General features: G+C 40.4%; 3 protein-coding genes across 8 annotated transcripts in view; 1 reads left to right on the forward strand and 2 right to left on the reverse strand.

Moving 5' to 3' along the window:
* Positions 1–1,339: 1,339 nt before the first annotated feature.
* On the reverse strand, positions 1,340–8,993 carry rbm19 (RNA binding motif protein 19). Its single transcript, XM_086112237.1, has 24 exons — positions 8,854–8,993; positions 8,588–8,770; positions 8,399–8,512; positions 8,128–8,163; positions 7,369–7,594; positions 6,897–7,165; positions 6,756–6,815; positions 6,570–6,648; positions 6,376–6,447; positions 6,069–6,275; positions 5,843–5,973; positions 5,616–5,743; positions 5,441–5,537; positions 5,216–5,326; positions 4,940–5,140; positions 4,793–4,862; positions 4,554–4,705; positions 4,413–4,473; positions 4,190–4,269; positions 4,031–4,086; positions 3,354–3,470; positions 3,155–3,260; positions 2,928–3,048; positions 1,340–2,820 (listed from the first exon to the last, which is right to left on the reverse strand). The coding sequence occupies exons 1-24, from the start codon at positions 8,887–8,889 to the stop codon at positions 2,738–2,740; spliced, it is 2,796 nt and encodes a 931-aa protein (XP_085968363.1). The 5' UTR covers positions 8,890–8,993; the 3' UTR covers positions 1,340–2,737.
* A 1,026-nt stretch (positions 8,994–10,019) lies between these two features.
* slc2a11b (solute carrier family 2 member 11b) lies at positions 10,020–18,192 on the reverse strand. Its single transcript, XM_086111405.1, has 12 exons — positions 18,046–18,192; positions 16,300–16,398; positions 15,811–15,971; positions 15,272–15,396; positions 15,052–15,181; positions 13,695–13,843; positions 13,273–13,466; positions 12,990–13,100; positions 11,949–12,050; positions 11,775–11,850; positions 11,556–11,683; positions 10,020–10,345 (listed from the first exon to the last, which is right to left on the reverse strand). Exons 1-12 carry the CDS (start codon positions 18,085–18,087, stop codon positions 10,154–10,156), a joined length of 1,509 nt encoding a protein of 502 aa, XP_085967531.1. The 5' UTR covers positions 18,088–18,192; the 3' UTR covers positions 10,020–10,153.
* A 3,153-nt stretch (positions 18,193–21,345) lies between these two features.
* The window catches only part of LOC147204798 (uncharacterized), a 29,701-nt gene continuing 23,761 nt past the window's right edge, over positions 21,346–27,285 (forward strand). For all 6 annotated transcript variants that reach the window (XR_015100879.1, XR_015100880.1, XR_015100881.1 and 3 more), the window contains exons 1-8: positions 21,346–21,501; positions 21,989–22,100; positions 22,461–22,554; positions 23,511–23,565; positions 25,693–25,833; positions 25,909–26,069; positions 26,172–26,270; positions 26,991–27,136. Coding sequence is in view for 2 of the 6 variants with exons in the window: in XM_086110640.1 (XP_085966766.1) it covers positions 21,390–21,501; positions 21,989–22,100; positions 22,461–22,554; positions 23,511–23,565; positions 25,693–25,833; positions 25,909–26,069; positions 26,172–26,270; positions 26,991–27,136 (920 nt within the window). In the remaining 4 variants the exon portion in view is untranslated. The remainder of the gene's footprint in view (positions 21,502–21,988; positions 22,101–22,460; positions 22,555–23,510; positions 23,566–25,692; positions 25,834–25,908; positions 26,070–26,171; positions 26,271–26,990; positions 27,137–27,285) is intronic.

The following is a 27,285-nucleotide window of genomic DNA, read 5'->3' on the forward strand; positions in this document are numbered from 1 at the left end:
TACAACAAAAAAAAACACACGCAGAGCATACAACACAAGTCAGTGTAACAAAAAGACGCCTAAATAAATATATAAGTAAATAAATGAACAAACAGCTAATTATATTGCAGCATACAGAATTTTTCCACACACCATCGTTTTTATTGCTTAGGAATATTATGTGAGACTTACAGACTGGAAATAATGGCCGAGTTGTTAGTAAGCGAGACTATGACCAGAGAATTCCGATTTTTGTACACGTGTATTAAAATTTGTGTGAAGCAGAATCAAATTTATTCAAAAGTTTTTGTATCCGATTAGTGAAGTATGCAAAGAGTATGCAAAGATTATTTGTTCGTAGAATATTTAAATGTCGTATTTAGTTACGCGAAAGGTGGAACTAAAGTGCGTGATTTAACATTCAAGTCGGACCCTTTAGTGCGCTGCGCCATTTAAAAATGAGCGCGAAAATGAGAAGCAGTCCGCAGAAAAGGAAATTACCACGACACGAGTGCTATTTGCGTGTGTGTGTGCGCGCGCGTGTGTGTGAGCGTGCGCGCGTGTGAGTGTGCGCGCGGGTTTGTGTGTGTGAGCGTGTGTGCGCGCGGGTGTTTGTGTGTAACTTTTTTAGTCTCCCTTTTTATTTTAATTTTTATTTAACAGGATCAATATATAAGACATTGCCTTTTAAAATTTGGATAATTATATGCATGTAAAACATCTAGCTTCAGTGTATTTGCAATTTATGTCCCCGGCAGGCTGGTACCATATCATCCCCTGGCTTGAATATTCTCAACAGACGTATTGTTACGCTTGCAGACATTTTAGCCCACCTAATACTGTTTTTTTCTCATCACTGTAATGTTATGACTACAATTTCAAAGTCTGAAGAAATAAAAAGTCAAATAAGATTTCGAATCTGTCTTTTTAGCCCTGGGTTGAATGTGCCCCCCCCCCCCCCCCCAAAAACCCCTGGCCCCAGCCCGGCCCCCTCAGTGAAATTGATCCAGAACCACCCCTGGACCTTCCAGTGTGAAATTTGCATGTTCTCCATGTGCCTGTGTGGGTTTTCTGCTGTTACTACGCTTTCCACCCACATTCCAAAAAAAAAAGCACGGTAGGTTAAGGGAGCACTCTAAATTGTCTCTCCGCGTGACTGTGAGCGCGAATGGTTGTTAGTCGATGTGTGGCCTGCGATTGGCTGGCAACCAGTCCCGAGTGAACCCCACCTACTGCTAATACGTGCAGTAACCGACAAGAGTGTGTGCTTTGCCTGCTGGCAGTGGGGCGGCTACACAACAGATCATGACAAATATTGTATTCACTCCAGCCTAAAAAAAATCCCACGATGACAGCCTACGCTGGTTCATTAAACCCGAAAAGTTTATTGTATCCCGGAGTTAGTGCAAATCTGCAGTGGTTTGTACGCAGACTTGTAAGCGAGCCACACCGAGTCTGTTTTGAAACGCACCGAGATCACATCAAAAAGTGTGTCTCGATCCGGTTGTTTGACCCGCACCACGATTGATTTTTTTGCATTCACACCTGCATGAAAACGGACCAGGGTGGTATAAAGAGGACCAAACGGTACAGGGGTGAAAACAATCGAAGACATGCAATGGCCTCTATCACCTTCTATTGGATGATTGGGGAATCACATATTTTTTGGAGTCAAGAGTTCTGAGGGAATTAATAATGAAGAAAGAAATAACAGCATACAAATGTTGATGTGTAGAGAGAAGAAATGTACGAATTCCAAAATTCTGAGATGTTTCTCTTATTTTTAATAACAGCTCTATTAATGCAGCTGGGATAGGCTCCAGCACCCCCTGCGACCCTAGTGAGGATGAAGCGGTTCGGAAGATGAGATGAGCTCTATTAATGCTCAGCTCAAATAAACGTTTGTTTTTGGCTTGTGGTTTTTCCAATTTAAAATATATCATCTGTTCTCAATTTCCCAGCCATTTATGCCTACACCTAACATAAGCATCCTCATCTTTACATTTATAGATGTCAAGTTTATTTTGCAATTATATCAGTTTGTCTTCAGCGGGCTCGGGAGGTCAGAAAATTTAACTTCTGAAACTGTTTTCTAAATCGTTGATGGTGTAGCGATACACTTGGCTGACTTGTTTGTAGGCAGCGTGGGACCTGTTACCACTCAGTGACGGTGTCGATGTGGGTGTGAATGGTTGTTCGTTCCTTCGACTGACTGGCAACCAGATCGGGGTGTAGTTCGCCTTTCAGCCGAAGTCAGCTTGGATAGGCTCCAGCATCCCCCCACAACCCTGTTCAGGACAACCGGTGTTGATAGAACCATGGACTTTCAAAGTAAGCCAGTCTAATCACGACTTGCATATTTGACACGACAGCACACAAGACCACATGCGCTTTTTTTAAAACAGATTTCAAAACATCCTGTACAAAACATCTTTAAATAAAAACCTATTTCTCATATTTTGTGTAGATTCTCATATGGAGATCAAGACTGTTCAATGTGTAATTCTTAACACTTCTTAGTACTTTTACAGTACTTAATTCCATCCTTACTAACATGATGAATGGTGCTGGCATCTACTCTAATGTATTAAAATTCCTGAATCACACACCATCCAGATTAACTGGCGCATCTTTCTCAACAATACCTCAACAGGCTGTTGAGGTAGCTAGCAATCAAACTCGCGACCTTTAGGTAGTGACAACGGATCTCTCAGACCCTCAATTCCTTTTGGCTTCAATGTAGGCAACGGCATCAGTTTCAGTCCTCCGCATCATGTGGAGTTTCCATCTCTTCCAGAATTCCCCCGAGCACCTCTGCCATTCGTTGCTTTTTGCTGGCCACTAAAATTGAAAATAAATGAGAAAGGTGATAAGAATGATTCCCTTGATTGCACTAATCACACACACACACACACACAAAATCTTTTCCAGTACTTAAAATAATTTACCATGAAAATGTTTAGCTGTTTTCCGTCTCAGTGTCTCCACTGTTTCCTCCGTATCAGCCCATTCTAGCACAAGACGTCTCCCGTAAAGATGGGTGCTGTGGCACAAGGCAGCAAATGCTTTCTGGAAATCAAGACAAGTATATCATTTATACTGTATGGTCATTTAAACTGGTGACCATGAGAGAGAGAGTTACGTAAACACAAATGCACTGTGTGTTTGCCCAAACCTTGGCATCCTGCTTGGTGACAAAGTCAATGAAGCCAAAACCTCTATGATTCCCTGTACCTGCTGCTTTCTTTGGAAGACGGACTGTTTTCAGCTCTCCAAATGTACTGAGACAGCCAACAGGAGAATGAGTGGATTAATGAATTGCCCATTTACAAAGTGAGTCATATACAGTCGCTGTGTGTGTACGTGACTGTTACCAGAAGAGTTCTCGAATTTCTTTGACACGGGCTTGGAAGGGGACATTTCGCACAAGGATCTTTGAACCCGTTTGCTTCTTGTCCATCTGCTTTTTCCTGCGCGGCACTTCGGCAGCCCTGCGTAAACAAAAGACAACAACATTAATTCTGATTAATAGTCAATTGGAGGCACAACACATGGCTATTCCACTAATTGTAAAATAAAAACAGAAAAAGAATATTAATCAAATTAAGCATGATGGTAGATTAGGTAGATTACAATTTTTCATGGTATGTTTTTCAGCTGTGTATTTTAAGTCTTTGTCCAATTAGAAGCTCCATGACTTGTGCGTGAGACCAAGAAACGGCACTTTTTGTTCCTTGCTCTTTTCTTTATATGTTGCATTCTTTCATTTTTCTCTTTGGCAAAAAGCTACATTTTTATCTCATTTGTCAACAAGTTTCAGAAAATTTCTTGGAAGTTTTGTGGCTTGCCAATGTTCATTTGGACATATTCCAATCTTGGACATTGAAGTTATTTCAGTGACCAATGTGGGTTTTTCATTTCACGGAAGGATGAAACCCATTCTGTCCACATCAAGCTCGTGGCCCCTCTGAAGGAGCTCCACAGAATAGTTGGTGTCAAATCCCATTCCCAGGTCCCCACACTGAGTGCATGAGCCACGTTATATTTTTACCTTGTGGCTCTCTCTGAAATCTTCAGCTCTAAGCTGTGTTCATCAACATTGCAGTGCTGGAAGAAGGAGAGAGAGAGAGAGAGGGAGGGAGAGAGGGTCATGTAACATACAAACAAGGCAGTGGCAAGTTTTAAACAGAAAAGGAACAAATTCAAATACCTGGAGCTGTCGCAAGGCTTTTTGTGCTGACTCAGGAGTATAATACTGAACAAAACCATAGCCCATTGACAGTATTTTCCCTGCAAGTCAGAGCAGGTATTACTTTAAAACACAAACTCCAATCCCTAAAGAAACCAGTTATGCTTCTTTATGCATAACTGATTGGTTCAGTGTATGACTGTCAAATGAGCATTGTAGCATTTTGGTTTTTACCACTAAATACCTGTTTTGCCTTTTTTCTTCGAGATTGTGCATGACTTCACCTTGCCACATTTCGAGAACGTCTATCAGAAAAGAGCAAATTAATAGCAAGTAAAAACCACTGACATCATTTTCTCCATTATTCGGAGTTACAAAAGTGTACCTCTTGAAGAGTTTCTTCAGTCGTGCTGAAATTTAGATTCTTGATGAAAAGTGTGGAACCTGCAACAGAGTCTTCCTCCTCCTCCTCTTCTTCTTCTTCTTCATCCTTGTCTTTTTCATCCTTCTGTTGCTTCTTCTCCTCCTCTGCTTTCACTTGGTTATACCAATCCATACATTTATCGTTCATTTAAAAATAGTAATAGTTATGGTCTTTATGAGAGAGCAAGTGTGGTGTCGTACCTGGCGCTGTTTTGGTTGCAACAAACACCCCCACAGGCGCCCACTCCAAATACAACGGGATGTGATGAAACTGTGGTACAGATATAAACCCAATAAGTTTCAGTTTTCTCCGCCTCCTCCACACAAACAGAAACAGGTTGAACGCACCTTGCTGTAGGCGAGTCTAGTAAAAGCTCGCTTCGCTTCAGTGGGTTCCAGGAACTCAATGATGGCGGTGAGGCCGGAGGGCGGCAGCAACACTCGCCCCAAAGAGCCATGAGTGGAGAAGAGCTCCTCCAGCTCTGACACGGTCACTCCTGCTGGGAGGTTCTTCACCAAGATCACGGTTGTGCTCCTTTCTGCAGCTGCCTACGCACCAGACAAATCAACTTCATTTAGAAGAAAGGTGACCGCAGCTTAGCGGCTGCTTCAGTCAAACCGTACCTGACTAAAGGAATCCAAACTGACACCGCTGTCTATTAGAAACTGCCGAGTCTCTTGGACAATCTGGGTCTCCCCAAGAGCCATTCGCACTGCGACACTTCCCTTCGTCTCCTGCAGAGACGGCGACAAAATGGGAAATAAAAGGAAAAACATAAGTTAGGCACCAATTAGGTTCCACAGTCCAATATTTTTAAAAAGTATTGTGGAAAAACAGGGTGACGTTACATGGTCAAAGACTTGGCTTTTTGTGGTGTTATATTTTTCCGCAATGGCATCGGCTACGGCACTTGTGCCCAGAAAGAGTGCATTCCAGTTGTGTGAACTTCAAAAAGAAGAAAAGTATTCACTCAAATGACAGCAAAACAAAAGAGCACAAGAACTTTAATAGGGATGTGCTTACCTGGAACTAGAAGCTTTGTTTTTTGCTTCCTTTTGACGTTTATAAGATGAGGAGCCGGGACCACCTGCGTCTGTAGAGTCACTTTTTTCCTTTTTAACTGTGGATGGGAGCAGGTGAAGAATCCGGCCCTGAAAAAAAAAGAACAAAACATTTATTTTGACCTTCCCATAAAAAGCAGGCTCAACCTTATGAAAATGAAAGATCCTGCAGCATCATGTCAAACATACCTGAAATATGTGCCCATCAAGCTGGGCCAAAGCCGCCACAGCATTTTCTGGAATCATGTACGTTATGAAAGCAAAACCTTTAGGTCTCTTTGTTAGATTGTCAATGGGGAAGAGCACCTCAGCTAACGGACCTACAATAATGCAAAATGCAAAGCAGCGTTATTACTTTTGCTACATAAAGCTTCAATTGGAATGTATTCATCTGTCTTTCAGACATTGAACTCGCCATGTTTGGAAAATACTTCTGTGATTTCGTCTTCTGTGCATGTGTAAGGGAGGTTTCGGACAAAGAGACGTCCCGATTCCGCAATATCCTCTTCCTCCTCGTCCTCCTTCAGTTTCCTGATGAAGTTTTTGTCAATTGCTTTGTCCTTTCGGTCAGTCCTGTTCCATCCGGATGCCTCAACGCTGAATACCTCAATGTAGCGCCCTCCTAAAAACATGCAGAAGGATAAAAACACATTCTTATGATTTTATTAGTGTCATGTAAAAGGATAAGAAAGGCTCTTGACACCATGAGATAAAGCTCTCACCTATATAGTCTTTATTCTTCTTCAAGGCCTTTTCAACCTCTTCTGCAGAGTGAAGATCTACATATACGTAGCCTAAAACACACGCATTCACCCACAAAACCTTGATCCCGAGATTTGTGCATTTCAGACCCATAGACAACAAGCAAAACGAAACAGTGTGTACAGCAAATGAAAATATGCTTCCTGTATGATACCTGTTCTGTTCCCACTTTCATTTCTTCCAATTCTGATGGCAGCTGGCTTCAGTGGCGTCATGAATTCTTTAATTTGGTGCTATTTGCAGACGCAGACAACGTCATGGTGTGATGAATTTCAGAGTTGCACATTATATTTTATCTTGAACAAAAATAAACCGTGACAACAATTGAAAGTCTATTCACCTCTTTAACATTGAACGGGACTCCTCTAAGCTTAACTGTGAACTCTGTTGTTGGTTCAATCTGGAACGAAAACAGGGTAAACTGAACAATGAAGCAAATAAGGTCATTTTTTAAAAAGTGTAAATTGGACCAATTAGTCACCTCTTGTCTTGTATTTTTCTTGCCTTTTCCCTGCTTCTTGTCCTCAGAGGGAACAGAGTTCTTCATCGTGGCGGTGTGATTTCGGTCCCCGCTCTCGTAGGCGCTGTCGTTGAGTTGTGCAGGTCCAAAATCTTCTTCCTCTTCATCCTCCTGCAGCTTGTCATCCTTCTCATCGCTTTCATCCATAGCGTCCTCAGTTCGTACCATCTTTGAGCGCAGATAGTCCATGTCTGACAAGCTGGACTTCAGAGCTTCTTTCGTGGTTGTGCCTATAAAGCACATCGTCACTACTTTACCACACTGTCTCTAGTTGGCGAGATGATCGACTTAACAAAATAGCCCACAAATATGGAGACAGTTGGGGAAATCTGTTGATAAGACTTGAGATGTGCTATATTTTGTCCAAGTTTTGCACAACTACTCACTGAGATGGGATAGCTTTCATCTTTTGAAGTCTTTCACAGTTACTTACAGTCCTCTTCACTGCCTTCCTCCTCTTCTTTTTTTTCCTCATATTCATCATCCGACTGGTCAGAGTCAAAGTTGAGGTAATCATCAACAGCCAGCTTCTCCTTGCTTTTTGCCATGGCGCTGGCAGGGTCGACTGCCTGCTCCATTGCATCGTTCACCCAGGTCCGCACTTGGCATCGATTCTGATGCACTGACAAGAACTCCTTGAACTCCTCATCCTCCTCGAGCTGATGCACACGATAGACATAGACAGGGTAGGTTTGGAAATAAAGAAAGGGTAGGTGATGTTATTGTGGTTGACGAAAAAAAAAACAATGCCTTGCTTGATTACCGGTATCTTACAAATTCAACATTACATTATGTAATGCATTCACCAGCTATAACATTAAATACACCTTTCCAGTCCATTCGGCCATCCATTTTCTATTCAACTTATTCTCACCCGGGGGACAAGAAGGAAAGATAACATGTGCCTTCCTAACTAGTATAACACAGTTTAGGTTACCACCAGGGAGGCATTCATTATACACAGATGTATGTAGAATTGTTGTTGTAGCTCGGATTGGTGTACAACAGCAATGAGAGGCTTTTTTATGACATTTTCTTTTTTTAATTTATCTCTCGTTTCGGATGCAGCTAGATTGTGCTGGTGCACGTAATATGGCCAGTGAAATAATTATAGACTAGATAATTAGTAGAATTTAGCAGACGAGTCACCACCTCCCTATTAAATACAAAAAAAGAATTGAAAGCAACTCACCTTTTTCAGTGCACTGGTTGTCTTTTTCCCCTTCTCCTAACAAACATAAAATTACAAAACAATACAATACAGCTTAGAATACAATCATTCAAAGCAACAAATCTACTTTTCTTTCCATTGCTGTTTCTGTTGAATGATACAATTTTGGCTGCCGCTGCTCAACCCGTATTGTTTTGTGTTTTTTGTTATTGTAAAGTGTCCTTGGGTGTCTTGAAAGGCGCTTATAAATAAAATCTATTATTATTATTATTATTATTAATGACCTGCTCACCAATTTTTCAACAGTTTTAGTTTGTGTGGCTGGTTTTTCTGGTTCAGAGCTCCGAGTGTGTTTGCTCCAGGCTTTTGATTTAGTGGGGTCACCAAATGCCTTACACATCTCCACCTGCAATGGAGCACACAGGTCACACATCATGGAAACATCATTTGTGAAGCTGACAACAGGCTCACAAGTACACACCGTCACTCTTGAAGTATCCACGAAGCTCCTGTTAAAATGCTTCAACGCTGTATTCGCGTCGTCCTCGCTTTGGAACCCAACAAAACCAAACTTGCGGAACTTGCCGTCCTTGGTGTACTTGAGGGTGCAGTCAGTCACGGTCCCAAACGCCGCAAACATCCCTCGGAACCTCTCCTCCTTCATCTGAGCACAAGTTACGTTCAAGTCGACTGATAAACGTACGGAATGTTTCGCTGTAGTTTGTTTCACCGAGGCGTATTACTTACCCCATTTGGGAGGTTTTTAACGATGAGTCTTGACATGTTTCCGGTCTATAAACTCTCAAATGAAGCAAAAACAATTGATTTTTGATATTTGTCAACAAACAAGCGTGGAAGATGTCCTAGGTCGCCATGTTGGAGTCGACTTCTTCTTCGTCGCTTTATTTTTGCCTTAAGTTGCAAATACCACCACCTAACGGGGTTGAGTGTGTTTTTAAAACACTAGTCAGGTCAAAGTGTATGTAAAATATAGTGTATTACTGTTTAAAGGGATAGTGTGTAAACATTTGTGGATTTTTTTCACAACTTATTCTTTCAAAAACTCACTTTTAATTTCGCGCAAAAAGTTTTATCACATTTACGTTTTTTTAAAAAATTAAATTGCAGCTAAAGTAACTGCTAATTAGGGTGTGCCTCTCCTACGCAGACTGCGTTGTTTTGCCGCCCACTGTGTGCTCCGGTTACTCAAAAGAGACAAATTTAGTGTATGTAGTTCAATGACAACAATGCCACACACTTACCCTGTAACTTGAGTGAATAGTAGAAATCGTTTGGGATGACATGTTTTAATTAGTGGTAGGCTTGCAAAGTATGGTCTTTCTGGGGGAGCGTAGTGCGCGTGCCTCGAGTTTAGGCCGTCGCATTCTGTTAGTTCACCACTGGATAGCAATAAATTCTCAACACTCTACCTATACAAGTTCATTTCATTGAACAGTATTCGTCCACCCATTCATCTATTATCTGTTCCACTTATTGAGGGTCGCGGGTGTGCTGGAGCCTATGGCAGCTGACTTCGGGCACAGCAACTCGAGAGAACTGCTTTTGTCACCATGCTAGGCGTCCAAGTTCAAGATTGAGATTCGGACTATAAATGGGCCTAAAATGGGACTGGAAAAGACCACTTCCACTCCACAACTAAATGAAAACCCCACCCATGCACCCATTTATAGTTAGACTACACTTTGCGCTGTTGTGAAAGCGCTATATAAATAAAGACATAATGCACTGCATTGTACAGACTTGAGCTCGGCCCGAAAATAGGGCCTATAGTGTATGTATCGGTAGTTATTCTCTTCGCCCGAATTCACAACCAATCATGCAAAAATTAAAAGCTCTCTTACCAGTTTTAATAACTTATAGTTTTGAGAAGGACAACTTTATTGGGAAATCTCAGTCCATTTATTAAAACTGCAGAAAACAATACATTTCAGTAACAAAAACTTGAATTTGACTGTTCAATTCAAAATGCACTATTGTGAGGAATATAAAAACTATATTCACTTGAGGGTCATGTGATACAGTCATGTTACATTGAGGTTGTCAATCGTGTCAAACCAGAGCCATAAGTGCTGTAGCCCTTCTTTTTTCTCCCATTAAACTCATTCTCAATTTCTAGAAAAGTTTTGTTTTTGGTTTCAGGAATGATAAAGAATATGTAAACTGCCACAAGGATGCAGATGGCCATGAACACCAGGAAACAGTACTGCTGCAGCCCGAGCTGTGGAAAGATAACACAAATACACACAAACTTTCTCAAATGTTATATCATCAATAATTCAGCTCCTGAAAAAAATTAAAAGCACAACTGGATGGCTTAATGAAAATTTTCAGGGACCAATACGGTTTTAGTCTTTTGTCCTTCAGATTTCAAAGCATGATAATATGGATAAGAATTACATTCCTGACACCATCTCCGAACTGATTTTGTAATTCAGTCAGTGGCAGCAACTTTCAACAGGTTCATTTAACTCCATGAATATCTATGGTTATAAAACCATTTCGGAAATTCAATATACAGTATATACTGCCCAAATAAATAAATAAATAAAGGGAACCCATGCAACACCAAGTGTTCCCTTTATTTTTTTTGTTAAACAGTACACTAAACCAAGCTAACCAAATCATCTTGCAAAGTGAATGTGTATCATGAATTCATAATATGCTAACATTAGCCAAAAATAAAATGTCCACCCTGTCAGCAAGCTCACATATTTGGCTGTTTGCATGTACATTGTCTGATCCCATTAAAAAAAAAAAAAAAACTTGCTCAATATGTATTTCTAAGAGCAAACCATCTACTTAATGTAATTAATATGAAATTCAGTCTAACATTTCAGCTTTTGAGGGAGTGAAATGGAGCTTCAAAGGCACCTTATCACCTTATGGTGATATTGACGAAATCGATGAACTGAGAGCCATTTGAATGCACTTACACTGTTCCATGAACATCTTATAGAATAGATGGCCATTTGTCAAATAAATTTCAGAAGACGAAGAATTAATCCGTGGAATTAATAGTGTAATGCCAAGAATAAAGCAACACACCTCCCCATGTTGAAAACAGAGCATGCAGTATACAGCAGTTGTTAAAACCAAGATTTATACAGGCCACTAGAGGGCAAAATCCTGAGTTTGACAAAAATAATCAAATCTCTCCAACTGCAGAGGAGCATTTTCATGGCTATTTGTGTGTTGAAATGTTTTACGATGGTCTTTTTATAGCTATTACAGGAATGTTAAAATGTACAACTCATACATTTTAATTGATGGTGGCTGTGGTTTGACCCTGGAACAGACCATTTATATGTGCAGTATTTTCTATGGTGTAATACAAATGTGAACAAATTAGAGGTTGACCATCCCTGATTTTGTTTGAAAGGTTCATCTGTCTTCCCTTTCTTCAGGTTAACGTCATGCTGGCTACTTACCACAATAAAAGGAAAGACCATGCTGATGAAGAAAAAGCTGATCCAGTTTATGGAGCCTGCAATCATGTAGGCTGCAGGCCGTGCGGTTTGCGTGAACAGCTCCATAGTCAAGATATTAGTCACACCACCTACGGAGAAGTCAACAGAGACACCAGAATCAGATCGTCTATGCACGATCTTCGGGTAAAGACTCAAGTGACACAAAATGCAGATTGTTACCTGGCCCTAATCCAAAACTCAGAATAAAGGCAAAAACGCATGCCATGCTGAGGTAGGGAAAAATTGGACTGACCTCCTGAGAGTAATAAGAGAAGACAGGGAGCTCATATACAATAGAAAAAGTGTATGACACCAACACATGTTTTTATTGACAATGAGAGTGTGGTTCAGTACCTGAAAAGTAATGGTCACAGTGAACAAAATGCAGCAGATACTCATGAGTGTGTATCCTCCAGTAATGAGGACCTTCCGTCCCAGATGCTCAATGAGCAAACCCTGTGAAACATGCAGCACATGACAAGACTGAAAACACTCCATGAAAGCATTTTCTCCAAGTTTCTCACTGACCTTTCATGCTTCTTTTGTTCCATCGTAATACACAGCAATAATGTGCATCAGAACCTGAATTTTTCTTAGATCGGTAATGACGCTCATTTATGCTGTGACTTATTAAGTCTAAAGTTATGCTCTTCCTAGGATAGGCATCAGTAATTTGTCGCAAGAAATAGTTTGGTGTCACACTCTCTTTTTTTGTGCATTTTGCCTTTCTTGAGCAGGTCCCAAACAAAACCCTTCTTCTGGCTACGTTTCCTGCTGGTATAAGAGGGACCTTCCAGTATGGCTATAATGTCTCGGGCATAAAATGTACCCACCAAGGTAATGCTGCCGTTTTACTACTATAAACAACTTTTCAAAGTACATGTCTGTACACATGCAGCATGCTAAGACATACTCACAATGTCTGCGCGGTTTCACAGCACTAACTGAGATTAAGATGGATATTAGACTGAGTCCAGAAAAGATGACTTGTGACCTTCTATAGCTAATCATTTTTGCAAGACATGCCCCAGAAAGGGCACGAGGATTTACTTTGCATTTGAGTAATTCATTCATTGCAACTCTACGTGAAGGTCATTTGAGTATAAAATTAAATCAGAAGGCGGCACAAGGTCAGACGTTGAATAAGTTAAGCAAACAAATATAAAGAATTAATAAGTAGGTATATATTTTTGTTTCCTGTCCTATGTCATTAAGTTACTGTTTTTCCTGGCTTTGTTTTTCTACGTCAGATTTTTACTTTACAGCACGTTGTATACTGCTATGGTTGTTCTATCAATCAGAGCTCTATTAATAAAGTTGAGTTGACTCGTGCTGAGCTGTGCAAACCACTTGTCCACCTTGCCAATGCAATCAAACTATGAAGAAAATACTTACACAGGTCAAAGCAGTGACGCATTCACAGGCACCAGTGCCGACGGTTGCATATGGTATTTTCTCACTGGGAATCCCTGCTTGTGTAAACACATAATCTGCATAGAAGTAAAACTGTGACAAAAATAGAAAGAATAACAAATTAAAACCTCAAATGAATCTTAATTAAGGGAAATATTAGTCAAATGAAAACCGGTTATGATATCCACGTTCTAATTTTCAGTTTGACGTGGGCGTTTGGAGCACAAAAGGCATAGTGTTGTTCAAGCGGCAGCACGTTACATACAGCATTGATTCCATTCAGCTGCTGAGCTGAATTGAGAAGCATGATGCTGACAAGCTGCCAGCGTATGTTGCGGTCTCCTAGGAGCTCCCATGGCTTCTTGGCCTTGGATCCTTCCTGTTCCAGGTTGTTTTTCTCCTTCTCTATGTCCTCCATTTCACCACCACAATCAGTTGCACCGTGGAGTTGCCTGAGGGCTGCAGGCAAACAAATAATGAGAAGCATGTGGTGAATGTTGTGCCGAGTCCTTTTTTAATCAAGGTTCACTGAGTCAAATGTGATAACATGATACCCTGCCGATGAAGGTCCATCTCTTTGCTGCAAGACAGTCCATATTTAATGTTTTCAACTACAGTCGTGTGCACAGGATGACAACTTTTAATGAAGAAAAAAACAAATTGAAGCATGTGCACTGTTTGGTTCACCTTTCCTGCATCCCTCATAATCTCCTCTGTCAATGAGCAGGAAGCGTGGACTTTCCGGAAACCACGGAAGCATCAGGAGCTGCAGGACCGCCGGGATGCATGTGGTTGCAAGCAGAATGGGCCAGTACTCTTCTTTACCCAGCATTTCTCTGTTCAACCACACAGATGTTAGAACATCTTTCTTGCACCCCTAATTTTATTTCAGATATGAGTGACCCAAATTACGATTAATCTTGAAAAATAATACCTCTCCCAGATTACTGTCAAGGTACAAAAAACTATGCAAATTACATATGTATATGAAATAATCACATAACCTAGCCTTAAAGTCCGCAAACTTGATTCTAACACAAGGTGAAACGCCATAGATGCTCTAATGGAGAGCAATGGTGTTGTTATTACCCTTGAAGCAATGGTTTTTTGAAAGCATACGGTGGAGGTACACATAATTTACAGTAACAATACTCATAGGCATATACTGTATTCTTTATCCTCTGCAAAGAACCTCTAATATTGCTGTGGTTTACGTCTCTATGTACAGTATATCACACACTAGAGGGATAATGTCCAAAATAAAGTCCAATGAATTGAAGCAAAAATGTCTCAAAACCTGTTTCATTTTATTTACAGTATGTTATTGCTGTATTATCTCTTATTAAATTCTATATTATAGAGCAGCAGTGGTTGTCACGCTTTAAATACAAATAAAAAAGTCCTTAGCTCTCCAAGTTTCATCGTTTGAAAAAATAAAGTCAAAAACATGACACAGATTTAATTCCTAAAAAAGTATATATACAGGAACACCGTGCACACTTTGAACATTAGCATTACACTTAAACATAGGACTACCGGTATATACACTACATTTTAAAAACTATACATAAAGTCAGTGAAATTGACATAAAACTTAACTGTTTTTAATAAAAGTACTGGATGAAAAAAAAGTTGAAATTACTACAGCATTATGTAGTTTGATTTAATATTATGATTTATTTATTTATGTATCACTAGAGAGAGGATCTGTAGTACCCTACCAGGTTGTACTGGTAGTACTAGTATCACACGCTGAAAACCCACTGTTAGAGTAGTATTTTCATCATCATCCCAAAAAACCCAAAACAACGCCAAAACAACAACAACAAAAAAACATTTGTGTTGTTTTTAGGAGGGTGGAACAGATTAATGGCATCTCCATTCATTTCAATGTGAGAAGATGATTTGAGATATGTGTGTTGTGAGTTACGAGCACGAAACAAAACTTTTGACTTAAGGCACCATTGTATTTCCATGTGGCAATATTTAAAGCACTATAAAAATGTACTGTACATGCTAGTCAAAAAAATCTATATTTTTTTACTTGAGGCCCATCACTTGTCCAGTGAAGATCCCACCCGTCACAAAAACTGAGGTTCCCATTCCCATGAGGCCGCGGATGGATGTTGGAGCAATTTCCACCAAGTACAAAGGTTGAACACAGAGGCCAATGCCTAATCAAATCACACACATTAACATAATTGACAACCTTATTGGATAAGAATCACCTATTTGCATTTTAAGTAGAACTGAATGTGATTTACCAGAATTTATTCCAATGAGAAGACGTCCCAGGATGATTAGTTCAAATACTCCTGTTGGGTAGCTCAGACCCATCGTCAGGGCAGCCATCATGGCAAGAATATTATTGACCAACAATGTCCCTTTCCTGTAGCAACACAGACATATGACCCGGGTTTCATGATCACACAACATCATTATATAAAGTATTAATGCAATTGTTATGCTTTGATTGTCACTGTCGGAAGGGTTTCAATGGAAAAATATCTACAAGTGCTTTGAAAGGTGTTTCAAATATGTTGTTCATCTCATATTGCGAATAATATGAAACGATCAATACTGAGCATGATCAACCTGGTAGGGGCAGAATTATTTACACAGCTCTTGCACTGGATAGGTTGTGCAATGACCAAATAAAACATGCTTTTATGATTTCATGTAAAACACCCACACCCACACACACCCCCCCCCCCACACACACACACACACACGCACACACACACACACACACAACACACAAAACACACACACACACACACGCACGCACACACACAAAACATACCTTCCCATCTTCAATGACAATGTTCCTCCAATTGACACTCCAATTAGTCCTCCAAGGGTAAATACAGACACAATAGTGGTCCACATTAAAGTGAGAACACCAACTGCAATGTCGCTTTGGTAACGCTCTGTCCATGTTTGGTTGATGAAATTTTGCACATACTAGAAACATGAGAAGGGACAAAAGATGATTACTACCATCCATTTTCGACACTTTGTATAGCGCTCACCTGATTTGGGGTAATATGCGAGGAACAACCGGGGTTGATTTCCAGTCAATCCTCAGCAGGCACTTACACACTTTTATACTAACGATAAATGCTTACACCAATGGATAACACAGACACACACGAAGGCCTGCGTGGAAATTCAGACTGGGAACCTCTCGATTGTGAGACAGACTTGATAACCACTTGGTGACCATGCACCCCAGATAAAAACAGACGTATCAAGATTTGATCACGTTCATAGTAGAAAACAGCAGCATTACCTTGGTGGGTGCATTTATGACCGAGACGTTATAGCCGTACTGGAAGGTCCCTCCTATACCAGCAGCAAGCGTAGCCAGAAGAAGGGTTTTGTTTGGGATCTGCCCGAGAAATGTACAAAAAAAAGAAAGGATGCGACCAAATTATTTGTTGCAACAAATTATTGATGTCTATCACAGGGAGAACATAACTTTTGACTCAGTAAGTTACAGCATAAACTAGCATCACTACTGATGTAAGAAAAGTTCAGCTTCTAATGCACATTATTGCTGTATATTACGATGGAACAAAATGGACAAAATGTGCATGAAAGTTTGGTGATAGACCGAGAGAAAAGGCTTTCATGTAGTGTCTTCAGTCTTGTCATGTGCTGCATGTGTCAAAGGGTTTGCTCGTTGAGCATCTGGGATGGAAAGTCCTCATTAATTAAAAGCACCAAGTGCCACGAGAAGAAGGGTTTCGTTTGGGACCAAATCTTTTCTTGCTACAAATTACTCCACTGGAGGGGGAAGAAAAAAACTACCTGACCCACTAGGCATACGAGATTACTAGAATTACTGTAGTTTTATCTCCTAATTGTAACTTTTTTTCCCCTCAGATTTTTTTTCTCACATTTGCATAATTCATCCCAAATTCTCATCGTAAACAAAATCTAGCTTAAACTCATGCTGATACAATTTAACAAATTACTTCACATACCTTGAATGCTGGCTTTGTTTCTTCTGCCTCTTTAATTAACAAAGGGGTATATTCATAGTTATTTTCCCAATTTTCGTTCGGCATTTTTGCGCGCGATGCCCTGTGCCAGTACTATACAAAGTGTCTGTTGCGCACTGAGCGTCCTCCTCATTTAAGCGAAGTCAAATCCAACAAGAGTCTGGTTTTATACAATGCAGTGTGATTTTGTGTCTAATCCAACCGGAGGGTGTGAAGAATCACCTTATCTTTCCACTTTGAGACGATGTCTCGCATGAGGCCATAAGATGTCCGTGCATCACAAGTGGATTCCCTTGAAAAGATGACCTCAAGTAGTCATTCATTGAGTTAAGAATTAACATGTCACGGGGCGACTTGCACTTTTGACTGCGCCTCAAGGCAGTCCAAATGTTTTCATTTTCTTTTAGGAGAGGGATATAGCGGTTGTTATTCAGTCCTTTCAGAGCGCAGCTTTCATGTTCTGTCTGTTTTGATTATCTTTCAGCTCCGGCTGGAGCGAAGGGCGTCTCCCTCCAGCAGGCGTACCTGCAATGAAGCCTATCAAGTATTTAAGGACTGCCAAGATCCCAAGTCTCTGTCGCCTTATTGACCGTGCTTTTGGTTTTTGCAATCTTGTGCATTGTAATTTTGTAAGTATATGTATTATTTAGGCGTTTTGATCCTGTTTTTTGTGTGATTTGGACTCTTGTCATCTTTGAAACCGTTTTTAGGAGGGTGGAACAGATTAATGGCATCTCCATCCAAGACACAACGTTTAAAGCTAGAGGTTCTTTGCAGACTTGTGCGCTTCTTATTCCATTTTCGTTCACCCACACAATGACATTAGATTTCAATTGGAATTTGCAATGAAACATTGCCAACTGCAAGTACGATGCAGTTCAAATGAGTTGCTATGTTCGGTTCATCATAGGAAGAAAATCAGTATTTTTCAGTCACATTTATTAAAACTCCTCAACAACAATCTATGTCTAAAATATATACAGTGCAACATAATTTAGATAATCCAGTAACTACAACAAAAATTGACTTACTCTTTTATTTGATTCAGCAGGTGGTTCCTCACTGATGTCCATGATAAAAGTATCAAAACAGCGAGTACGTTTGAATGAATCGTGGATAATGAATGTTCCGCTTCAGCCCAAAGTCTTGCATAATGGAATGCTGCTGTAAGGTGTAGCATATGATCTTAGCTCTGCAGAGGGGGGGTTCAGTAACCCCGCAAGATGCATTCTTGGGGCTGAGGCTTGTGATTTCGCAACCAAATAAGGAACACAAGGGCAGTAGAATTAGGGGGTCTGTAAAGAAAAAAAAAAGAGTCATGTCATTGAACATCTTTGTTGCAGATTTTTCAGAAAGAAAAAAATTATAATTTGCATGCCAATTGTGTTGTTTTATGACCAGCTTATGAAAAACATGCTCAATCTGCTTCCAATTCTACGAGAAGAAAACTTCATGGGTGGAGCAAAGCACAAGCAAAATCCATGGAATACTTGTTCTCTCAAAAAAACAAACTGAGTATGAGTAGGCTACGAGTACCCTAAAAGACAATGTTAAAGAAAAGAAACAGAACGTGGAAAAAAAGCCACGACAAAAGAACAGACTTTGAAGCAGAAATATTGACAATTAGTGAAATAAAATGAGCGACAAATAGCGACACAGAAGTGCAAAAAGATGGTTAACTAATGTAAAACATATATACAAACAGGATTCATCAAGGCATTTAAACAATTCTAAAATGTCATCTGGACTACATTTTCAAAATTTCTGGAAGGCCGTCCAGTTTCCACATAATCCCCATAATCCTCCGGGAGTTTTGAAACTGGGGCTCAAAAGGGGAATCATTAAATGGACTCATGTGAACTCATGAACTAAATTGAAAATGCCTGTTCAGAAGAAGAAGATCAACAATCAGTGTATGAACAATCGCGAGGCAGTTAAGACTCTGAGAGGAATGTTTTCAGAAGTTGGAGGCCAACAAAAAAATTTTTTTTCCAGCATGCGTGCATATAAATGCTGTGAGTAGCCTCCTTACACATACACGAGGAATAGAACTGGAAGAACTTCAAATCACTCTCCAAGTCTGGGTTATGACTGGGTTAGTGTTTGAATGTGAAATGTGAGTTTTCCTAAATCTACTTTTTTCTTTTTTTCTTAAAACACTGTGCTTGTCTAAATTCACGGAGGACCACAGAATCACAAAGAACAATACCTGTTTTGTAAGGATTTACCCAGTAGTTACTGAGATACAAGTATGGTGAACACGCCCGTTTTGGCTGAAAATGTTCCAATTTGGCAGGCCTTATTTCCCAAACACCTGTTCCGATTGATCTTAAATTTGAGATTTAATGTTGTGCCATCACTATCAACAAGTTCACCAAGTTTCATTAAAATCAAAATCTGCTCGGTTAAACCACTGGGTGATAAAGATGCAACAACCCTTTTGACTTGGTATGCATTTACTGGGCAACTTTCGGTTTGGTGTTAAAGATGCCAGTCAGAACATTAAATGAACCAGGAACAAACGTAGAATTCAAAATACTTGGTCAGACCAAATTGAACCCAGCCTTGCGTAAGTTGGAGCTTTAGATATTCAAATAAAATCAAAATTGAGCGAGAAAAAATAGATAAGGTCATATTGATTAAAGCACAAGGTGAAGGACTGACAATGAAAAGAAAAAAATGTTGTTTTGTTTGTTTTTCGTTTGATCATATGATCAGAAACAGCATGAGTGACGGTTTTGTCTGAAAACAGACCTTGAGTCTTGTCAGCAGACCAAACAGATGAACTTGTGAAGAAAAATAGTGTTGGGACTACCGGTACTCCAATTAACAAAAAGCCTACAATTTTCATTAAACATTCTGTCATCACAAGACATTATTAGAGAGCACAATGGAATTTGTGGTCTTGTATTATCCCTCCTCTAGCTGTTTACCAGCGGCTTACCGTGTTGTTGTGTCATCTTCAACGGAACTGTTTTGCGGTCTCCGAACTGAATGGTCACTAGGTCCGTATTTCCCCAAGTTACACAAGGACAAAGGCTTTGGAGGTAAATAATTTCAAGCCATTGCTCATCTTTTCTTTAGGTTTTAAAACAATAACGCCGAACTAGATTTAGGCATATAGGCCCAGCAATTTCGGGTATCCAATAAGAATTGTTTCAAAAACTGTATTTACTCTGCAAAGATGATACTTACTTTTTGTAAAAAAATAAATAAATAAATAAATACACGAACAAACACACAAACAAATACAGCAAGTTCATGAAAATGTTAACGGATTCAGTAAACGAGCAGAGTGGAATAGGGGATTGCATGTTTGCGCCACAATTCTGAACATCGGGTTTAATTTTCAGCTCTGGCGCCTTTCTGTGTGAAGAATGTACAGTATGTTGTGCTTGGGCTTGCGTGCCTCCTCTGCAGTTATTCCGGCTCCTTGCACATTCCAAAAACATGCATCTTCAGTTCATTGAAAACTCTTAATTGTCCATTGGTATGAATGTGAATATAAATGTTTTTTTGGCTCTACTCAATGTAGCCTGCAATTAACCTGTGACCGGTAAAGGGCATACCCCATTTTTTGCCCATCTGGAAAATAATGGTGATCTTGTATGAATGACAACGGGTGGATACACAGATTAATTATACCTTCTGCCTTCTTGCTAATATCATTGTTGTACTTTCCACGATACGTTGCTGACGTAGATGAAAGAACATCCATGCATCCAAATTCCGATCCGCTTATCCTCACAAGGGTTGTGGGGGTGCTGGAGCCTATCCCAGCCGTCTTCGGGCAGTAGGCGGGGGACACCCTGAATCGGTTGCCAGCCAATCACAGGGCACACAGAGACAAACAACCATCCATGCCCACGCTCACACCTAGGGACAATTTGGAGTGTTCAATCAGCCTGCCATGCATGTTTTTGGAATGTGGGAGGAAACCGGAGTACCCGGAGAAAACCCACGCGGGCCCGAGGAGAACATACAAACTCCACACAGGGAGACCGGAGCTGGAATTGAACCCGGTACCTCTGCAATGTGAGGTCAACGTGCTAACCACTGGCTCGCCGGGCCGCCCATGAAAGAACTTTTTTTTTATTTTAAATCCACAAAGGAAGGCTGTACATGAGTTTCAAACCCCAAACCTTAATCTTCAAATTATTTCTATTTATTTGTTTCTTTTTTACACAAAACGCTAACACAGTAACAATTGCCTTTTTTCATCTGGCACAGCCGGATGTAATGAGAATATAAGACGGCAGGGGGCGTGCTGTGACCGAAGAAAGAACTCATGCGGCGGTGTAACACTGAAAGCCTTCCCCAGTCCGGGCTGGGCGAGTTGCGCACAAACAGGCTGCTGCCTGTGACCCGGTTCGTCATGGCGGCTAGAAAGCCCCGCTCGGTGGCCAACCCTTTGGAGTCCGCTATCACTTCACCGAGTGAGAGGATATTGAAAGAATGCCACAGTTTGTATGTCGACAGCGAAAACGGTAAATTATGGCCGTACCTGAGTTTGGAGCTAAATTTGCGCAACATGAGCAGGTTGTCGTTTTAGGGTGGTACTTTATTAGATATGTTATTAAAAATATATATTCTCTGCGGGCATTTAAGTTCGTGGTGTATTGCATATACTTACCCAATAAAAAGCTACAGCTTGATGTCCCTGCACTTGTGCCAACATGTGTCATTTGACATTTGACACCGGTCTTCTAAAGTGCCTGTCACTGCACTTTGACTCATGTGGGCATCTGGGGCCGACAAGTGAATACATATACAGGTAGCCTGTTTTCAATGTATTGAATACCAACGATTCAAATATAAAATCAAAATATTAATTACAAAAAATACAGATCCAATATGAGGTTTCTGGTTTAAATTGTTTCTTTTGTCCGTTAGTACGGTATATTTTACATTATTCTCCAGTGCATCGCTTCAAGTTCCAAATGACAACTTTATGTTTGCGTTTTCATCTTCCAGGCTTAGTCAAAATCGCCAACAGCCTTGGAGTGCGTCTCCTGCCCCCCAGAAAAAAGATCACTGTGATGATCATGGGGAACCACTCAGCAGGAAAGAGCTCCTTCATTAATTGGTAAGATTCCATGTCAGACCATCAGATAATAACTGTCCTCCAAACTATATTATGCCCAAAAGTGTTCAATAAGTGTTTTATGTTTGACTTCTTTGTATTGAAAGGTAGATGAGTTTTTACAAGGCTAATAATGAACATTGTAACAAATACATTTCTGTTATTGATTGGAATCCAAAATATGTTTTAATTGTGAATGTGAACACAACCGTAGAATAATTGGACATTTCAAATCTAATTATAAATATATAAAATGTTGGGCAGCTTCAAACCTATGTCTAAAATACACGGCTTTCTAAATCGTGCTGAATGCAACCCAAACATTGAGAATATATGAAGTACCGATATTTGCTTTCTTTTCAGGTATGTCGAAGAGCACATCCAAAAAACCGGTGTTGCCATTGAAACACAGGGCTTCACATTCATCACAAGTGGGCGCAAGAGAGAATCATTGACGGTAAGAAATTACTGAAACACTGACTGGTATGAAGGAATGCTTCAATCCAGCCTGTTGTTGTGATATTTGGACATCTCTTGTGAAGGGTGATAAAGCGATTCATTCATTATTTGCTTGCATTAACAATGTGACAAAATTTCTCAAAAATGACGGTCTGTCAAAAGTCTGGTTGGAACAGCCACTTCAACCTGAGTGCAACACAAAAAAATATTGAAAATGGGATGATGGGTTCCTTAGAAATATATTTATTTTTAAGTGCTCTGACATTGGACACTGTTACTACACTATTGTTTTTGACCACTAAAATAGACAATCTGGAGTCCTTATTACAAGACAGTATATCAGCCACTTTTTACTCTTGAACACCTGCCTGAAACTCTAAACTTTTGAAATGTTTTACATGATGGTGTGTGACTAATTGTTGGTGTAGTGGTACACTTGCCTGACTTGTGTACAGGCAACATGGGTTCAATTCCCACTCAGTGACTGTGTGAACGTGAGTGATTGGTTGTTTGTCTCTATATATGTGCCCTGTGACTGACTGGTGACCAGTTCAGCCCAAAGTCAGAGGGGATAGGCTACGGCACTCTGCGACCCAGAAGAGGATAAGCAGTGTTAAAAATGGATGAACGGATGATGGGATATTATGCAATCCCCACAAGGTGACAGATGAAGCAGTTGTATGTGCGCACAGCATGAGCAATACCTAAAACTAACATACAGCAGCTTCTTTACAGAGTATAAACGGAGTCAGCAGGCACCCTAATTCTCTGCACATATTCTTCTGCTGCGGTCTAGAAGATGAAAACGAATCATTAGTAGTGCAAGCACTCACAGCAGAGGAACTGGCTACTCAGAAAACTACTGAAGATCAATTCTCTCTCTCTCTCTCTCTCTCTCTCTCTCTCTCTCTCTCTCACTCACGCTCCCTCTTTCTCACACTCTCTTTTTCACAGGGGAATGCAACATTACATCTCTACCCCCATTTTCGACCGCTCCTTGAGTTCAAAGGTAAGCCTTTTTAGAGTGTTAATACATGCGGCACATACATTAGATAGATCGATAGATAGATGTGTCGGATTTTTACAAATTTTGGTTAGTACTGATGAAATAGTCCTGACTAGGGTCAAAAAATAAAATAGTCCTTCATGCGTCAGCTGTGGTCCAGAGCCTGGGAATGGCGAGAGGATCGTGCCAGGGAGTGACGTGGTTGGGATGCATGGGTGGGGAGGTTAAAGGAAGGTGGGGGCAGTGATGTATGTCTGTGCAGTGCGATTGAAGGTTTTCTGGGTGCTGGCAGTATGGTGAGAGAAACACGGCGGTGGGGACAGGCAGGGAGAGCTACTGAGAAATGCTCAACCGACAGGGACAGCACAGCACCGCTCCATGGATGGCAACTTCGCCACACGCGGATTACAAGCTCGCTCTTTATTTAAACCTTAATGCGGCTGTTTGGAAACACCCTATAGCATGCATATGTTTACACTGCAGAGCAACTGAGGATGACTCATCAGAAATGCACTATATGTCCTTGTGGGAGACGCTGCTGATTATTGCATTGAAATCATGTGTCTCAGGAGTTTATTTTACTATTCCTGTCAGTAAATGCATCTCTTTGGACCTACTTAGTCTGAGAAGTTCTTTCTCAGCATTATTGCAGCATCATCGCAGGACCTGTGGGGGGAACCTTGTTACCTACAAGCCCTTGAGAAAAGTAACAGCCGTTGATGATGCTGTCCTCATTTCCGTGTCTTCTGTTTAAGCAGTCAGTGGGGGCAAAGTGTTGGTATTTCATATTTGCCAAGTGAGTGTTTGAGCATATTTTGGACATATGGACTGTCATGTACAAGCAGGATGCTGCATGCAGAATCTTTCTCTTTGCTTTCAGGCTAGCTGATGGATGTACTGTATTGATATGGTGGCTTTGCTGATGTGATCAACATCGAAGAATGCTAATGTGCCACCAGCATCTCTGCTGGATGCCGCACAAGGATGTAATTTGTGTCGCCTCTTAACACCTGCTTTGCTCTGTATGTGTGTGTGTGTTTGTGTAGGGGGAGTGTGTCAACAGTTTTGTGTACGTGTGTGTGTGTGCGCATGTGTGTGTGTGTGTGTGTGTGTGTGTGTGTGCGCGCGCGCGCGCACGCTAGGTCGGTCTCAATAGTGGTCCTGTTCTGGTGGGTGTGTTGAAATCTCAGTGCGTTGCCTCACAGTCGTTCTTCACTGGCTAGCTTTATGTCCCACGCCCAACGCTAAAGCTGCCAGTTGAAGAGCTGTTGTGTGTAACCATGACAACAGACCTCTCTACACAGGGAGTTGTGAAAAACTGACTTGGCAAACTCATTTCGAGGACTTGTTGAAATTGTTGTTGCACATTTTTTTGAGCCTTCAGTCACGCTGCTCCAAAGCTCTGGAACAACCTACCTCCGGACCTCCAAAACTGCACACCTCTTTCCACTTTCAAGTCCCGTCTAAAAACACACCTGTTCAGGATTGCCTACAACACATAGCTCTTCCATTTCCTATGTTTTTATGATTTTATGATTTTATGTCCTGTTTTTATATAATATCTCGTTTACAAATTTTTACATTGTATTTTCTTATTGTCTGTACAGTGTCCTTGGGTGGCATGAAAGGCGCTTTTAAATAAAATGCATTATTATTATTATTATTATAATCTTCCAGTTATGTATTACCTGAATGTTTATTACTTTTTGATGTGGTTGTTTTAAAATGTTATTTAATGCAGTTTGAAATGCACAAAGCAGGACAATGGTCTCTCTCTATATACTGTATATGTACAGTATATATATATATATATATATATATATATATATATATATATATATATATTTATTGATACATATTTTTAAAAATTATTTTGTGCATGCAAATACTTGTTTTCGACTTATTCTACTTCTTCCCTCCGAACTTTGCTGCTGTACATTGCAAATTTCTCCATTGTGAGATAATCAAGGTTATCTTATCTGATCTTATATATATCTATATCTATATATATACACACATACATATATGTATATATACACACATACATATATGTATATGCATATGTTTTTAAAGTAAATATTGTGACTGTATGGAATCTAGATAGTACTTTATATATATTGTATATTGCAGGTGTTATGGACTACCTGTCTGCAGAGATCTCCACATCCAAGCAGAAGAAGTTCAGTCTTGTGACTTTTGTGGACACACCTGGCTTGGTGGACGGGGACATGATTTATCCATTTAATGTCAACAGCGCCATCACATGGCTGGGTAATTCTGCATTGCCCCACCTGGTCACTCTGAGCCTGAGGTGTGTCACTGTCGCTCTCTTCTATTTCTGTGCAGGAGAACAGTCCGATCTGATATTCGTATTCTTCGACCCGATGGGTCAGGCCCTGTGCAAGCGCACACTAAACATTGTGGAGAAACTGAGTGAGAAATGTGGAGACAAGTTGTTGTTCTACCTCAGCAAGGCTGATGAGGCCGGCAAGGAAATAGATCGACAGGTATCCAAATGGACAGCGTCCTTTTACAATTGGGTGATAACCAAAATATCAAATGAACACAGACAAAGTACATACAATGTCTAATTTTTGTTGTTGTTGTAGAGAGTGATGATGCAGATCGTCCAGGAATTGTGCCGGCGCCCAGGTCTCAACAAATGTGGTTTTGAAATGCCAACAATATACATCCCCAACCCACAGAGGGTAAATTTCAATCCATATTGTTTTCTACAAAACATGTAATGTATTGTCATCTTTGCACCAATTGGCCAAACAACCAGCAACAACACAGGAATTGTGCCCACACAAAGACAATAATGCTCCACCTGCACTGAAAAGCCTACACATGGCTCCATTATCTTTGTTAAAGCAGATTTTTTTTTTTTTTTTTTTTTGGACAGAGATGATACATTGTCAGGTCGGTCAATGTAATTAAACATAACACAATCACTTAAGTGTGTTAGCATGATAACTAACGCTGTATGTATTTTATTAGTCTTAAATCTCAACTCTAGGTCTCAATCTAAATCCCAGATGTGGTTCTGGCTATGATCTGAAATTCAAGGTCCAGCTGTCCTTCAGGTTTGACATTCATTGATGATCCCGCAATGTGATCTATTTCCTGGTGACCTCGGCTGCCTGGAACAAGAGGATTCATATTTTTCATTATGTGTAGAGCACAAGGGAGTTGTAAACTAGGGCCACCGATCAGCCACCCTTGAGAGTGATCATGAAGTATTGCACCATGATGACTTACAGCCAAGAAGATCTATTATCCATCCTCCAACTCAAACAGACCACCTCTTTAATGATCAAGTGCAGCTTCTGCCTTGAAAATGACAGTACATGACTGTTCGACGTACCTCTGTCAGATGCAGATCAACACCAAGTTGACGTTTTATTTTATTTTTTTGTCTCACTCAGCCAAGCCGCTGTGTGAACCAAATTGACGGTGTGTGTCAGACCATCGAAAAGACCATCAACCAAGCTGTGCAGAGGACATTGGACCAGTTGGAGAAAGACTGTGATTTAATTTGTTCCACTATCAGCAACAGACTACAACAGGACAGGTGAAAAACACCAACTACAACATGACATGGTTTAAAGCCCATTTTGTTCCTCTAAAGCTTGGTCAAATGTGCCGTGGGTAAGAGGTTCAAGTATATACTGTACAGCATACATGATATTGAATCCATCTTTTCCATCTTCTTCTTCTTCT

Source organism: Hippocampus guttulatus, chromosome 5 (assembly GCF_054856545.1).
Source record: "Hippocampus guttulatus isolate MCC_2025c chromosome 5, RoL_Hgut_1.0, whole genome shotgun sequence".
Classification (NCBI taxonomy): Eukaryota; Metazoa; Chordata; class Actinopteri; order Syngnathiformes; family Syngnathidae; genus Hippocampus; species Hippocampus guttulatus.

Coding starts and splice junctions, on each gene's coding strand:
- rbm19 (XM_086112237.1), bottom strand. CDS start 8,889: ATGTCAAGACTCATCGTTAAAAACCTCCCAAATGGG. Junction 8,164..8,398: donor CTAAAACTGTTGAAAAATTG/GTGAGCAGGTCA, acceptor TATGTTTGTTAG/GAGAAGGGGAAAAAGACAAC. Junction 4,474..4,553: donor CTGAAGAAACTCTTCAAGAG/GTACACTTTTGT, acceptor CTTTTCTGATAG/ACGTTCTCGAAATGTGGCAA.
- slc2a11b (XM_086111405.1), bottom strand. CDS start 18,087: ATGGACATCAGTGAGGAACCACCTGCTGAATCAAATAAAAGA. Junction 15,397..15,810: donor TTGTCATTGAAGATGGGAAG/GTATGTTTTGTG, acceptor GTGTTGCTACAG/GAAAGGGACATTGTTGGTCA. Junction 13,467..13,694: donor TTATGAGGGATGCAGGAAAG/GTGAACCAAACA, acceptor GTTTGCCTGCAG/CCCTCAGGCAACTCCACGGT.